Below are 14,312 nucleotides of genomic sequence, written 5' to 3'. Positions count from 1 at the left end.
GGCTCAGTCTTGTAGTTCATACTCTGCCAAAACTCACTTTGTCTCAGTAAAAACTACAGGATTATGTACAGGGTCATCTTTTGTAATATCTGAACATTAAATGGCAACAAGAGAAAACTTCTAGTGAGATTCCGACCTGGCACCCACCGCTTCCAAGCTTCAACATGGATATTTGTTGATTGGGATCACACTCAACTATAGATCATTTTGGATTTCACCTGTTGCTGCTACTAGTGGTTTACATTGGTCAAGGTTGCATCCTTTGTTTCATACTACCTCCCTCATTATCTTTAAGAAAGGCTGGAAAAAGGACAATTACTTTTGGTCATAGGAAAGTACAGTCAATCCATTATCTTTACCAGGATGCCACTGTTCTCTCATCCTCATCCCAGAGATTTTGGATCTTGCATTCTAAATAAACATTTTCTATGTACATATCAATAACTGTGTGTCACATGCTTTAAACCCCCAACTAGTTACCTTGATTATTTCACGTCCATTTGTAAATTGTACACTTAAATTCTTAATCAACAAGCTGCCATTATATTACCTGATGCATTTGAGATTAAATAAGCCTCTCTTATTCTTCTAAAGTATTAATCTATATGTCCTACTGTGCATTAATCTGATCACAACTGGTCATTTAATCTAACTGGTAAATGTTATAAAGTTTGCGGGTGATACTAAGCTGGGATGGGTTGCAAGTGCTTTGGAAGACTGGATTAAAATTCAAAATGATCGGGACAAACTGGAGAAATGGTCTGAAGTAAATAGGATGAAATTCAATAAGGACAAATGCAAAGTACTTCACTTATGAAGGAACAATCAGTTGCACAAATACAAAATGGGAAATAATTGCCTAAGAAGGAGTACTGGGGAAAGGGATCTGGGGGTCAGTGGACCACAAGCTAAATATGAGTCAACAGTGTAATGCTGTTGGGGGGGGTGGGGGGGAAGCGATCACCACTCCAGGATGTATTAGCAGGAGTAGTGTAAGCAAGACACTAGAAGTAATTCTTCCACTCTACTCTGCACTGATTAGGCCTCACCTGGAATATTGTGTCCAGTTCGGGGTGCCACATTTCAGGAAAGATGAGAATAAACTGGAAAGAGTCCAGAGAAGAGCAACAAAAATGATTAAAGGTCTAGAAAACATGGCCTATGAGGGAAGATTTTAAAAATTGGGTTTGTTAGTCTGGAAAAGAGAAGACTGAGAGGGGACATGATAACCTTTTACATAAGTGAAAACTTATTATAAAGAGGAGGAAGAAAAAATGTTTTTCTTAACCTCTGAGGAGAGGACAAGAAGCACTGGGCTTAAATGGCAGCAAGGGAAGTTTAGGCTGGACATTAGGAAAAACTTCCTAACTGTCAAGGCGATTAAGCACTGGAATAATTTGCCTACGTAGGTTGTGGAATCTCCATCATTGTAGATTTTTTAAGAGGAGGTTAGTCAAACACCTGTCAGGAATGGTCTAGATAATTAGTCCTGCCACAACTGCAGGAGACTGGACTAGATGACCTCTTGAGGTCCCTTCCAATTTTATGATTCTATGTCAAAACAATTAAAAGCAGTCTGCTAATCTTTTGACTCAGTGTAACCTACAAGAATTTAGTTCCCTTCCCTTAAAAATTACTATGTATCTTTTTATGTTATAATTATAATGTATTAGGAAAATGATCAGAGACAGACGAAAGTTATGATTTTTTAAAACTTACCTGCTATGCTTGCAAATATTTCACTGAATCCAATCAGTACATATTGAGGAATCTGCCACCATATTGGCAAATCAGCAGCATAATATGTAACATGTCCAATTGTCTGATTAATTGTTTTAACCTTTACAATACTCAGTCTGTTGCCTTCCAAAATTCCTAAAAGAAAAAAAGAAAAGGAAAGATAATCCTAAAATGCAAAAGCTATTTCTTCATACCTAGGACTAAATTAGGATCGAATTACTGCATGACACGATTACCTGAACCATGCAACAAAAGCTTAGGTACCAGGAATAAGTACTTCATAATATTCACATATCAAGCACTACATAGTCTACTTTTCCTATTACTATTTCAGAAAATTCAGTTCCTCTGCCACAGGATTAGTTATTCTATTCTTATTTATCAGCTATAATTACACAAATCCTTACCCCATTTCAGGTGGATTAGCTCACAGAGCCTTCTGATACAAAACTTAAAAGTTTTATTTTTTTTTTTTTTTTAAAGGCGATCTCACTTCTGTAAACTACTCCTTTGCAAAGTCGAATTATTGCATCTGCAAACATGAAAGTAGTACATCAGTGACTATTTTACTTTTTTAAATGGTCACCAGTGCTACATGAATGCTGTTTACCATATTCATAATGGTTTACTGTTGGTCACTTACATTTATATAGCACCTTTCATAACACAGAATTCCAAAACTCTTTACAAGCTGATTTACAAGTTACACTGTACATAGAAATCACATTAGTGTCTGAATTTCAGTGTCATGTAGAGTGTGAAATGCAACAATTGTTTAACAGCGCTCATCAACGCTATAGGACACTTTAGAGCAGAAAGTAAATCTTATCCCACTGAAATTGTAGGGGAAATTTCAGTAGTTAGCTTACAGTTTACCCACACTGAAATTAAGCAAACTGCTACAAAGAATGCTTTGGATCTTTATTAACCACAAGTGACCAGGACTTCTATTTTATGCCTCGCCCAAAAGAATACACTTACAATTACCAATACCAAAGAGTCCACAACCCAATCAATTTGGTACACTAGCTCATTGCTGTTTTGAAGGGAAGAGCAGGACCTATTGAATCATTAACATTAGTTTCCTGAAGTACTCAGGTTGTACAGGCACGTCTCCATCCAAGTGCAGATAAGGATCAGCCTTGTCTAGGTTAGAAGATCAAGACCTGATCTTATACCCAAGAAGCAAAACAATGGAATAATAATAAAGATTTCATACATCTGCAGCATGCCACGTATAAGGCACTGTTGACACAGTGTGCTTAAATGACTAAATATAGTAGTCAATTTCCTCACTTTTATCTGATCCAGATAAAAAGCAGTGGGTGCACAACCCAGACAGGTGCACATATGCCAAATGTTGAGTCCCTGATAAGATAAATCACGTATATGACATGAAACCAAGCTTGGGGAGGGGGAACAAAAAAAAAACTTGCTCTTGTTTTGAAAGTCTGAATGTGGTGTCAAGGGGATTCTAGAATGGAGATGCTTACAGTTTCATACTAAAGATAATTTTGTAGTTCACAGTTGTGCAATAGCTGTGCTGGGGCTCGAGCTCTGGGAGTGAGTCAAAAGGTTCAAGCATGCTTATATGTACAATAAGTGGTCTGTAATGTGCTCTTGAAAAGGGTGGAAAGCACCCGGTATCATAGCACAAGCTTAACCATTAATGTTAGTTAAGATTCAATTGTAGAAAAGAAAGCTCCTAACTGTTCTATAGTCTATTATATTGAAACAGCAGGTGGGGAAAAATGGATACTATTAAACCTGAAACTCCTCCAGTTATATCTTGCTGGTGCAACTACCTCCTTGAACACATTTCAAAATTTACTTCCCCCTGTAACAATCAGGTTCCAGACACTCAAAGGGGAAAATAGGGGTGCAAACCCCAAACAATAAGCAATTGGATCACTTGGTTGTACGCAATGTTATTGTGTAGAAAAATATGTCAAGTAATATCTTTTATGAAAGGTTGTAATGTTCTGAATTAGATGGTCATCACAAGATATGTATGCAGACTGTGGTTATGAATAGATATGTATTGAATAATATGCTCATGAGTAGTACTACAATTTCAACTATGTCTCTCGGCAAAGAATCTCCTTCCAAGCTGTTGTTTACACGAAACTAACTTCAAGTACCCATCCACTGTCCAGCCAGAAAAAGACAATGGTGGACCATTAGAGTTAATGGGAAGCCATTGTATCAACTTGAAACTGAAAAGAAAACCCCAGTCTTGGAACACTCAGCGTACGTCTATGATGGCTACAGCCATGCTGCTGTAGTCAGAAGCTGTAGTAAATCCAGCTTTCTTCCATTGACCTAATGCTGAGGTTGGCTTAATGACAAGCTTGTCTATGCTTAAGCATTACAGTGGTGCAGCTAGGTCAACAGAAGAATTCTTCCATCCTAGTGCTGTCGACACAGGGACTTAGACCTGGTCTACACTACAAATGTATGTTGGTATAATGACACCACTCAGGGTTATGGAAAACCCACACCACTGGAGGACCAGTGCTAGTAATAATAATAGGGCTCAGATTTTCCTAGATGCGATAGCTGATGGATTCCTTCATCAAGTAGTTGCTGAACCGACTAGAGGGGATGCCATTTTAGATTTAATTTTGGTGAGTAGCGAGGACCTCATAGAAGAAATGGTTGTAGGGGACAATCTTGGCTCAAGTGATCATGAGCTAATTCAGTTCAAACTAAATGGAAGGATTAACAAAAATAAATCTGCAACTAGGGTTTTTGATTTCAAAGGGCTGACTTTCAAAAATTAAGGAAATTAGTTAGGGAAGTGGATTGGACTGAAGAATTTATGGATCTAAAGTTGGAGGCGGCCTGGGATTACTTTAAATCAAAGCTGCAGAAGCTATTGGAAGCCTGTATCCCAAGAAAGGGGAAAAAATTCATAGGAAGGAGTTGTAGACCAAGCTGGATAAGCAAGCATCTTAGAGAGGTGATTAAGAAGAAGCAGAAAGCATATAGGGAGTGGAAGATGGGAGGGATCAGCAAGGAAAGCTACCTTATTGAGGTAAGAACATGTAGGGATAAAGTGAGACAGGCTAAAAGTCGAGTAGAGTTGGACCTTGCAAAGGGAATTAAAACCAATAGTAAAAGGTTCTATAGCCATATAAATAAGAAGAAAACTAAGAAAGAAGAGGTGGGGCTGCTAAACACTGAGGATGGAGTGGAGGTTAAAGATAATCTAGGCATGGCCCAATATCTAAACAAATACTTTGCCTCAGTCTTTAATAAGGCTAAAGAGCATCTTAGGGATAATGGTAGCATGACAAATGGGAATGAGGATATGGAGGTAGATATTACCATATCTGAGCTAGAAGCAAAACTCAAACAGCTTAATGGGACTAAATCGGGGGGCCCAGATAATCTTCATCCAAGAATATTAAAGGAATTGGCACCTGAAATTGCAAGCCCATTAGCAAGAATTTTTAATGAATCTGTAAACTCAGGAGTAGTACCGAATGATTGGAGAATTGCTAATATAGTTCCTATTTTTAAGAAAGGAAAAAAAAATGATCCGGGTAACTACAGGCCAGTTAGTTTGACATCTGTAGTATGCAAGGTCCTGGAAAAAATTTTGAAGGAGAAATTAGTTAAGGACATTGAAGTCAATGGTAAATGGGACAAAACACAACATGGTTTTACAAAAGGTAGATCGTGCCAAACCAACCTAATCTCCTTTTTTGAAAAAGTAACAGATTTTTTAGATAAAGGAAATGCAGTGGATCTAATTTACCTAGATTTCAGTAAGGCATTTGATACCGTGCCACATGGGGAATTATTAGTTAAACTGGAGAAGATGGGGATCAATATGAACATCAAAAGGTGGATAAGGAATTAGTTAAAGGGGAGACTGCAACGGGTCCTACTGAAAGGCGAACTGTCAGGTTGGAGGGAGGTAAACAGTGGAGTTCCGCAGGGATCGGTTTTGGGACCAATCTTATTTAATCTTTTTATTACTGACCTTGGCACAAAAAGTGGGAGTGTGCTAATAAAGTTTGCAGATGATACAAAGCTGGGAGGTATTGCCAATTCAGAGAAGGACCGGGATATTATACAGGAGGATCTGGATGACCTTGTAAACTGGAGTAATAGTAATAGGATGAAATTTAATAGTGAGAAGTGTAAGGTTATGTATTTAGGGATTAATAACAAGAATTTTAGTTATAAGTTGGGGACGCATCAATTAGAAGTAACAGAAGAGGAGAAGGACCTTGGAGTATTGGTTGATCATAGGATGACTATGAGCTGCCAATGTGATATGGCTGTGAAAACAGCTAATGCAGTTTTGGGATGCATCAGGAGAGGCATTTCCAGGAGGGATAAGGAGGTTTTAGTACCGTTATACAAGGCACTGGTGAGACCTCACCTAGAATACTGTGTGCAGTTCTGGTCTCCCATGTTTAAAAAGGATGAATTCAAACTGGAGCAGGTACAGAGAAGGGCTACTAGGATGATCCGAGGAATGGAAAACTTGTCTTATGAAAGGAGACTTAAGGAGCTTGGCTTGTTTAGCCTAACTAAAAGAAGGTTGAGGGGAGATATGATTGCTCTCTATAAATATATCAGAGGGATAAATACAGGAGAAAAAGAGGAATTATTTAAGCTCAGCACCAATGTGGACACAAGAACAAATGGGTATAAACTGGCCACCAGGAAGTTTAGACTTGAAATCAGACAAAGGTTTTTAACCATCAGAGGAGTGAAGTTTTGGAATAACCTTCCAAGGGAAGCAGTGGGGGCAAAAGATCTATCTGGTTTTAAGATTCTACTCGATAAGTTTATGGAGGAGATGGTATGATGGGATAATGGGATTTTGGTAAGTAATTGATCTTTAAATATTCAGGGTAAATAGGACTAATCCCCTGAGATGGGATATTAGATGGATGGGATCTGAGTTACCCAGGAAAGAATTTTCTGTAGTATCTGGCTGGTGAATCTTGCCCATATGCTCAGGGTTTAGCTGATGGCCATATTTGGGGTCGGGAAGGAATTTTCCTCCAGGGCAGATTGGAGAGGCCCTGGAGGTTTTTCGCCTTCCTCTGTAGCATGGGGCATGGGTGACTTGAGGGAGGCTTCTCTGCTCCTTGAAGTCTTTAAACCATGATTTGAGGACTTCAATAGCTCAGATATAGGTGAGGTTTTTCGTAGGAGTGGGTGGGTGAGATTCTGTGGCCTGCGCCGTGCAGGAGGTCAGACTAGATGATCAGAATGGTCCCTTGTGACCTTAGTATCTATGAAACCACTGAGTGGCATAGTTATACCAACGTAACCCCTGCTGTAGATGGTGCTATGTCAATGGAAGGGCTTCTCCCATAGACACAGGTAGCATCTTCACGAAGCACTACAGTGGCACTGTAAGTATAGAAAAGGAGTACTTGTGGCACCTTAGAGACTAACAAATTTATTTGAGCATAAGCATCGGATGAAGTGAGCTGAAGCTCACGAAAGCTTATGCTCAAATAAATTTGTTAGTCTCTAAGGTGCCACAAGTACTCCTTTTCTTTTTGCAAATACAGACTAACATAGCTGCTACTCTGAAACCTGTAAGTATAGACAAGCCCTTAAGTTGGCCCTCAGAGGTGGGGATTTTTCATACTCCTGAGCAATGCATTTAGGCCAACCTAATTTTCTAAGTTAGACCAGGGCTACACTTAAAGCTGCAGTGGTGGAGAACTTTAGTGAAGATGCTACGACGTTGACAGGAGAGCTTCTCGATGTAGTTAATCAATGTAATCCACCACCCCAAGAGACAGCAGCTATATAGACGGGAGAAGCACTGTCTACGCTGGGATTTTTCACACCTCTGAGCGGTGTAGACCTGGCCTCAGGCGTGTCAATGTTTTACACCCTGTAGCAACGGAGCTAAGTCAACCTAAGTTTTAGGTGTAGACCAGTCTTCAGAGAGGAGGGAGTTTCCCCCACCATGAGGCACCAGAATCTAAGAGAAAGAAAAAAAAATGCAAACTCTTAAAAGAAAAGGAAGGGAGTTGAATTGAAAGATATCCAGAAACTGAGGGCCAGCATCTGTGGAGTGCTGTCTATGTAACACTAGAGTTCCCCATGACTGTTCAGAGGCAATAGCTAACTTGTATTAGAAAAGGGAATTTAGCAAATATAGAACAATAAAACCTGAAGTCTCATCTTTATTGTCTGTGTAATTTTATGTTTGCTTTTCCTTACTATTTCATCTTTGAACTGGTGATTTTTCTATTAAATAAACCTTTTGTTTATTCTTACTCCATGAAATTTCTCTGTTGTGCAAACTAAGTGGAGGCTTTTTCACACCTTGGGAGACGACAACCAGAGAAGAATGTCTGGCAGTTACAATCTCAGGGTAGATGGATTTGAGGAGGCTCCTTGTTGGGGTCACCCCGCAAGAAGTAACTAGGCTGGAAGAAGCCAGGAAGAGATCTTTATGCTTGTAGGCTGGCTGATGATGTCAGGGCTCTGAGCATAGCATTACGGTACCCAAGATTACAGGACAGGCAGTGACAGAACCCCCTATTAATCTGAGTGATTAAACAAAATGTCACCCCCACACTTTTTAAAAAATACTGTTTTAATCAACAATGAACAGCTTTAGGGAAAAGGCTGTTCTGAACACAACATTTTCTTGTGCCACAAGCACTCTCTTCTATATTTCCCTCATTTCTTTTTAGCTGAAATATAGCCAGTTTTCTACATTTTTTTAAAAATATGGCAATAGGGACTCTAAGGAACTGACAATTCAGCTTCTCACCCTAATTTTAGAATGTTTAGAAATAAACTAAGCCGCAAAACCAGTTAGTTTTGCTGAAATTTAATCATGTCATATATAATAGTGTGAAATGACTTCACTTCAAAAATATATGCTGATCCTTTATGAATACTATACTCTTCTAGCTATAGGCAACTTCATCAGATATTCTGCCACTAAGACATGGCTACTACTTATGAACCTTCAAGTTCAAACTAACTTACCATAAATTTCTCTTCAAATCTGAAGATTTTAGAAGCTAGAATCTATTGATTCTTTGTTACACTGTATTTGAATGTGACAAGTTTCAAGAAAAGTTTAAGATTCTTTTAACTATTAAAACTTTCAGATTAAATTCATGCTGTAATTGTTTAGAGTCTATAAACAAAGTCAATTTTCCAGTTGAATAACTTTAAATACTGCTGCTAAGAATTTACAATAAAATGCATGAAGTAAGCACAGCAGATGTTCCTTTAATCTAATCAGTTGTATTCACTCAATTTATAAGGTATTTAAAATAAAGTAAACAACCTAATAGGCAGCCTAACTCATGTCCAGAACTACTGCCAGTTAGGCAAATATATTAAAAATGAAAATAAGGCACACACAAGTTAAATGATTTCCAAGACTGAAGATTAAAAATATTGGCATCTTCATATTGTTCCATATTGTCATCAAGACTTCTGTCTAACGAAATGGTGGTCTGGTAGTTATGCTGCAGTTTAAGAGTCAAATTAAAATAGCTTTTATAAATACCATTGATTAGCCTGCCCTATAAGATGAAACACTTCATGAATTATTTAGATCAATGCTAGCAAATTTGTGTTAATTTCAGCCGCAGAAGTCATCTGACTTGGGTTCTCACATTCTAGAATGTTAGCTTAATCCAACCAGAGGTCAAGATTGAATTTCTCCACCAGGCTTCACACTAGTTTTACCCAGCCCAATGAACCAAAACAACTGCACTTCTGCTGGGGAGAAGAATTATTTTAGGCAGACATGTCTAAATCAGATATTAATCCTGAAAATTAAGTCATCTGAAACTTCTTGGAGTCCTATTGTATAAAACCAGACAGCAGCTCAATTAGTTTATTTCAGAGTGCTTCTGTTTCAATACTAGTGTGGACATGAATTGTGATTTTACAAGTCAAGTCAAGTAAGAATTCTGAGCCAGCAAGTTCTATTTATAGGGCTAGCATTCAACATTTCTGGCACTGTCGTCTCCAACTGGCAGAGGGGAGCTCTACCCAAATGTTCTCAAGTGCCACAGAATAAGAGAAATATTCCTATTTTAAGTTCAAATGACTTTTACAGTAAGAACTTTACTTGCCCACATACAAAAATGACCTTGGTCTAATAAGGTAATTACCTCTCTCATTGGGAGAAACCTTAATAGCTCTATAAAGTGTCCCTCTCTCTAAAATATAGGAGATTACAAGTGTAGAGATTAATTTATTTAATGCTATAATGCTTTATCAATATGTTCATTACAGTGATACTGGGTGAAGGGTATAGGTTCTATGAAGCATTGCTCAGAGATGTTCAGTTCCACATCAGCAGTGCTTAACCACATTAAATCATCCCCATAAGCAGATGATTTATGGTTTGAACAGCAATGCCATCTTTTTCCTTTTGTGCTACAGCTAAGCTATTTTACACTACAATAATTCCAAACATTAGGGAACATTAAGGCAAGGGGAAAAAAAGCCAAAGTGGGAGGAAAGTCTTGCTCAGCAATAAGCCAATTTTATTACTTCAGCTAAAGACAAAACAGCTTTAAACAGAGTTTCAAGTTTATTTAATAGTTGAAAATCAGACTGTATTAAAGGCACACACTGATTTTTACAGATCTTTGTTTTTCCTGTGCTTAACTTTTAAGTGAAGTGATGATTAAAATCAGGTGATATTGCTTTGGAACTTCCTTAATATTTAGAATACGGAATTAGAATTTTGCATTTATTTTATGAAGTGGAATTCTTTGCCATCTGATCACCAGCTATGAGCCAAAACAGGCTGAACTCATCAGTGACATAATATGGTTGATGATAATAAAAGTAGCTCTTTTGCTACTTTTCAGTATGCTTGACCTTGATAGTAGCTTACAGAGAAGGAAAATCCTTCATCCTGGAGATTGTTAGTTAACAAATTGCCGCAAGTTAAGCTTCTTTAAAAGTGTTAATTTATACCCTTGTTTCAAGCAGAAAAATGGTCTAGTAGTTTTACATGATTAATAAAAACGTGAAAGCTTAGCAATAGAGAGAGTAAAACCTCTCATTAGGCACACACATTCATGCAGCCCATCCAAGAGACTCCTGAGCAGTTCTCGTTTGAAGACTCCAGAAACATTTTACATACTCAACAGGACTCTGCAGAAGTTAATCAAATATGTTTCCAAGTTGCCTTCTTACCTGCGGCAAATGCAGAGCACATCACAAAGAACATTCCAACTGCAATCCTCTTCAAAGATGATGGGAGCAAGCCATTCCTCTTCAGAATGGGATCTACCACTTTATCCTTTAAGGGTATTAGGATCAGAATAAGCACTGCATCAAACATAGTCAACCAGGCTGCAGGAAACTAAGAACAGAGTAGATAGATTAATTCAGCCATGTTCTACTTACCACCTGATTTGTTCTTTTCTTTAAAGATAGCATATTTTTCATGAAATAATGAAAACCTGGGAGAAACCAAAGTATTTGTTACAAGTTACAGACTCATTAAAATAAAAATCATTCAGTCATTTCTCAACATTACATTTAATGTATTTTTCTTAGCTTAGCTCAGTCTTCGGGTTTTTACTTAGCTACAGTATTTTACAATTCTTCTGGCTTAAAACAGTAAAAATGGTTTCTCTCCAAAGTAAGCAGGATGCCACTGCCTGCTCCCACTCCTGGAATTCACATCCATCTGTGCTGAGCTTTGGGAGTTTTCCCAGAAAGCAGCGCCCACTGGGGTTGCACAGGCAGCCTCTTGCAACATCCAATGTTCAGAACCAAGATTGTAAGAGCCCAGCTGCCTTAGTTCCTTCTGCTGAACCCAGCAGTTCTGAGAGCAGAATTCAGAGGAAGAAAGAAAGGTGGACAAAGAGTGTGAATATGAAGAGACACTCTCCAAAAGTCACCTGATCCATAAGTCACTGGAGTTCTGCTTTGAAAATGATGGCACAGCATAGTTGCACATTTGGGCATAGTAGGAATGTTACCAAATGGAGTACCTCAGCTAACTAGACTGCTGGTCGTTTGCATATAAAACTGAAAACGAAGTTCCACTAATCAAACCTTTTCATACCTTTAAGACCATCAGGATGCATAGTAATATAGTTGGCAGGCACTGTAATGCAAACATCTCAAACATTGAAGAGCCCAATCACAGAAGGCTGGTAAAATTTTTCTTGAGGGAGAGTGGCAGGGCTGTTCCAATTGGTGGGCAATGGCCCACCCACTTAGCACCCAGGCCCAGCCAAATCTGAGCACCAGAAGCAATGCTTAAAGTGAGGAAGGTTGCAGAGGGCTGCAGACCCAGGGGAAGGGGGGGTGGGAAGATATTTAAAGATTGAGCCAGGTTACAGAGAGAGGCAGTTTTATAGTAAAGCTGCTGCTGCCTCAGACCACTGTGCTCGCGTCCACTTCTCCTATAACACAGGTTCAGACACTGGCTCATGCCGCCCACCTCCAGTTACTGTCTGCCTTCCTATTGGCGGACTGTTTGGGAGATGAGAGCAGTGGGCAAGGCATACCTCTGCCAATGGGGAGGAAGTAAGCATAGCCAGGTGGCATGGGATGCAGCTGAAGCTTGTGTCGATGGGAAACAGAGTGGAGCCCTTGGACTGTGAGGAAGAGCCCATGCACCAGGTTAAAACACAGAGGCTCAACCACCTCCATCACTCATACAGGGGAGTGGGCATTAACCATAGCTGGATGGCTTAACAGTGAGCCCCTTCCCTGTTGGCATGACGGAAGAGCAGCTGTGCCAAATTTGTATGGCACTGCAACCTGGCACATAGGGTCCTTCTGCTCCTGGCTTCGGCCTCCACTCAACTCTCTAATGGACACAGGCTCCATCACATGGAGTTTGGACGAGGAGCAGAAGCCCATGTGTAACACCACTGAGATTTGATCCAACTGCCCCACTGTCATGATAGCTGGCAAGGGGTTCTGGCTGGTAGACAGATTTGGGAAGACTAAGTCTCTCTGTCTCTAGCCAGCTGCTGCCTACAGGCCCCATGCTGCAAGACACCTGAGCATTCAACACCAATGAATTTCAATGGGAGTGATTAGATTGTGCTATCACTTCTAAACAGAGCCTCAATGAGTTTCAGAGGGCTGACAGAGCCAGACTCATCATCTGAACCATCACTGGATAGAACAACAAATGAATAACGGATAGAATGTCATGATCAATGCTGCCTCCTTTTGAGGGAGGAACATTAGCATCTTAACATTTTTGTTTTCTGTATGTGTCTTGGAACATGCTTAATAGAAAAATCATTATCCTGCAGGAGCTTTCAAGCCATTAAGATCCATCAATCACAGAACACCTGTCTATTTATTGATTGATTGTACAGCTAATGTCTGGTAAACAAATACACCAAGATGTGTCTATAACAGCAATCAAAGGCAATCTTAATGTCATATGGTAGAAAGTGATTTAATGCAATTAAGTATTCCCTGCTTGTTTATTTTGATTCCAAAGATGCATTCCTGAGTCTGACTATAGGTTTCCTATTACTCAATTGTTTCTATTCTCGCCATGAGAAATATTTAGTAGCCAGGTGCTGTAGATCTTCCATTAAAATTATGACTTTTCATAGTTGTCACAGCATAGTAGAAAGAGTATTTTACTAATACAATGCAAAATACAATTAAAATGAAATTATACCTGTCAAATGAACAAAGTCTATTGTGTGATACTTTTATCCTTTCATTGTGAATTACTGAATCTTGCAAATTGGAGATTCCCATTCTACCAAGCTTTAAAATCTTATAGAACTGATTCTAATGGGCAAACAGAGATATTCCATTCAGCACTAAGGAAATGTTCTTATGCAACTCCAAAAATAGCATTAGACATATTCAACCTATCTGACTGCACTATTTCTACTATAAATACTATTCCAACTAGTAAAGTTCAAATGAAAATTTAGAGCATGTCCAAGCATCTAACGCTCCATCCAATTTTTGTTAAAGGAGGACTCTAGAAGAATCTTTGTATATAAAGCCTCATGACTGTGCCAGCAACTGGGACCAGTTCATATAAGTCTAGGAGCCATACATATGATTTGGACCCCTGGAGAGAAGATGCATCATTAAGTCCTCCAGTTGGGTTTGGGGAGAGGCTGTGTGCAGAAGATAAATAACATCATTAACTAACTGAACTTTTGAGTGTTTGAAACCTAGTTGATTTTATGGCAGCTGCAACCGTGGCCTATGAGACCCACTTGAGAGAGACAATCTCTGCCACATCTGTCCCATTTAAAGGTAATGGTTTCAACCCTCTGGGCTCTGCCTTCTGCAAGTTCTTTTCACTTCTGCTAAGCTGGACTGCTTCCTCTCATAACTCTGGAGACCTTTGTTAAGCTCCTGTTTCCAAAGGCTGCAGTCTTGTGTGATCTTCCCGTTTGTCCACATCCATGCCCATTTCTTTGAGGTCTTGCTTGCACACATCCTTGAAATGCAATTTTGGGCACCCTCTGGGTCTTTTTCCAGGTGCCAGTTCGCTGTAGAGGATGTCCTTTGGAATCATTCATTAAGCACACATGCCCAAGCCAGCAGAGGTGTCTCATTCGAGGAGGGTTTTCATGCTGGGT

At 39.2% G+C, this 14,312-nt stretch overlaps 1 protein-coding gene across 3 annotated transcripts in view; it reads right to left on the bottom strand.

The window, feature by feature from the left end:
• Positions 1 to 14,312, bottom strand: part of SLC15A4 (solute carrier family 15 member 4) — a 49,698-nt gene that overhangs the window by 13,920 nt on the left and 21,466 nt on the right. For 2 of the 3 annotated variants that reach the window (XM_043497935.1, XM_038373789.2), the window contains exons 5-6: positions 10,915 to 11,083; positions 1,720 to 1,875 (exon numbers count right to left, since the gene is read on the bottom strand). In XM_043497935.1, the coding sequence (XP_043353870.1) occupies positions 1,720 to 1,875; positions 10,915 to 11,083 (325 nt within the window). Of the gene's footprint in view, positions 1 to 89; positions 301 to 1,719; positions 1,876 to 10,914; positions 11,084 to 14,312 lie in introns of those variants that run through there. The other variant, XM_043497936.1, reaches the window with a different exon arrangement.

Source organism: Dermochelys coriacea, chromosome 15 (genome assembly GCF_009764565.3).
Source record: "Dermochelys coriacea isolate rDerCor1 chromosome 15, rDerCor1.pri.v4, whole genome shotgun sequence".
Classification (NCBI taxonomy): Eukaryota; Metazoa; Chordata; order Testudines; family Dermochelyidae; genus Dermochelys; species Dermochelys coriacea.
Note: the sequence above shows the minus strand (reverse complement) of the source record. Positions and strands in the feature narration are given on the sequence as shown.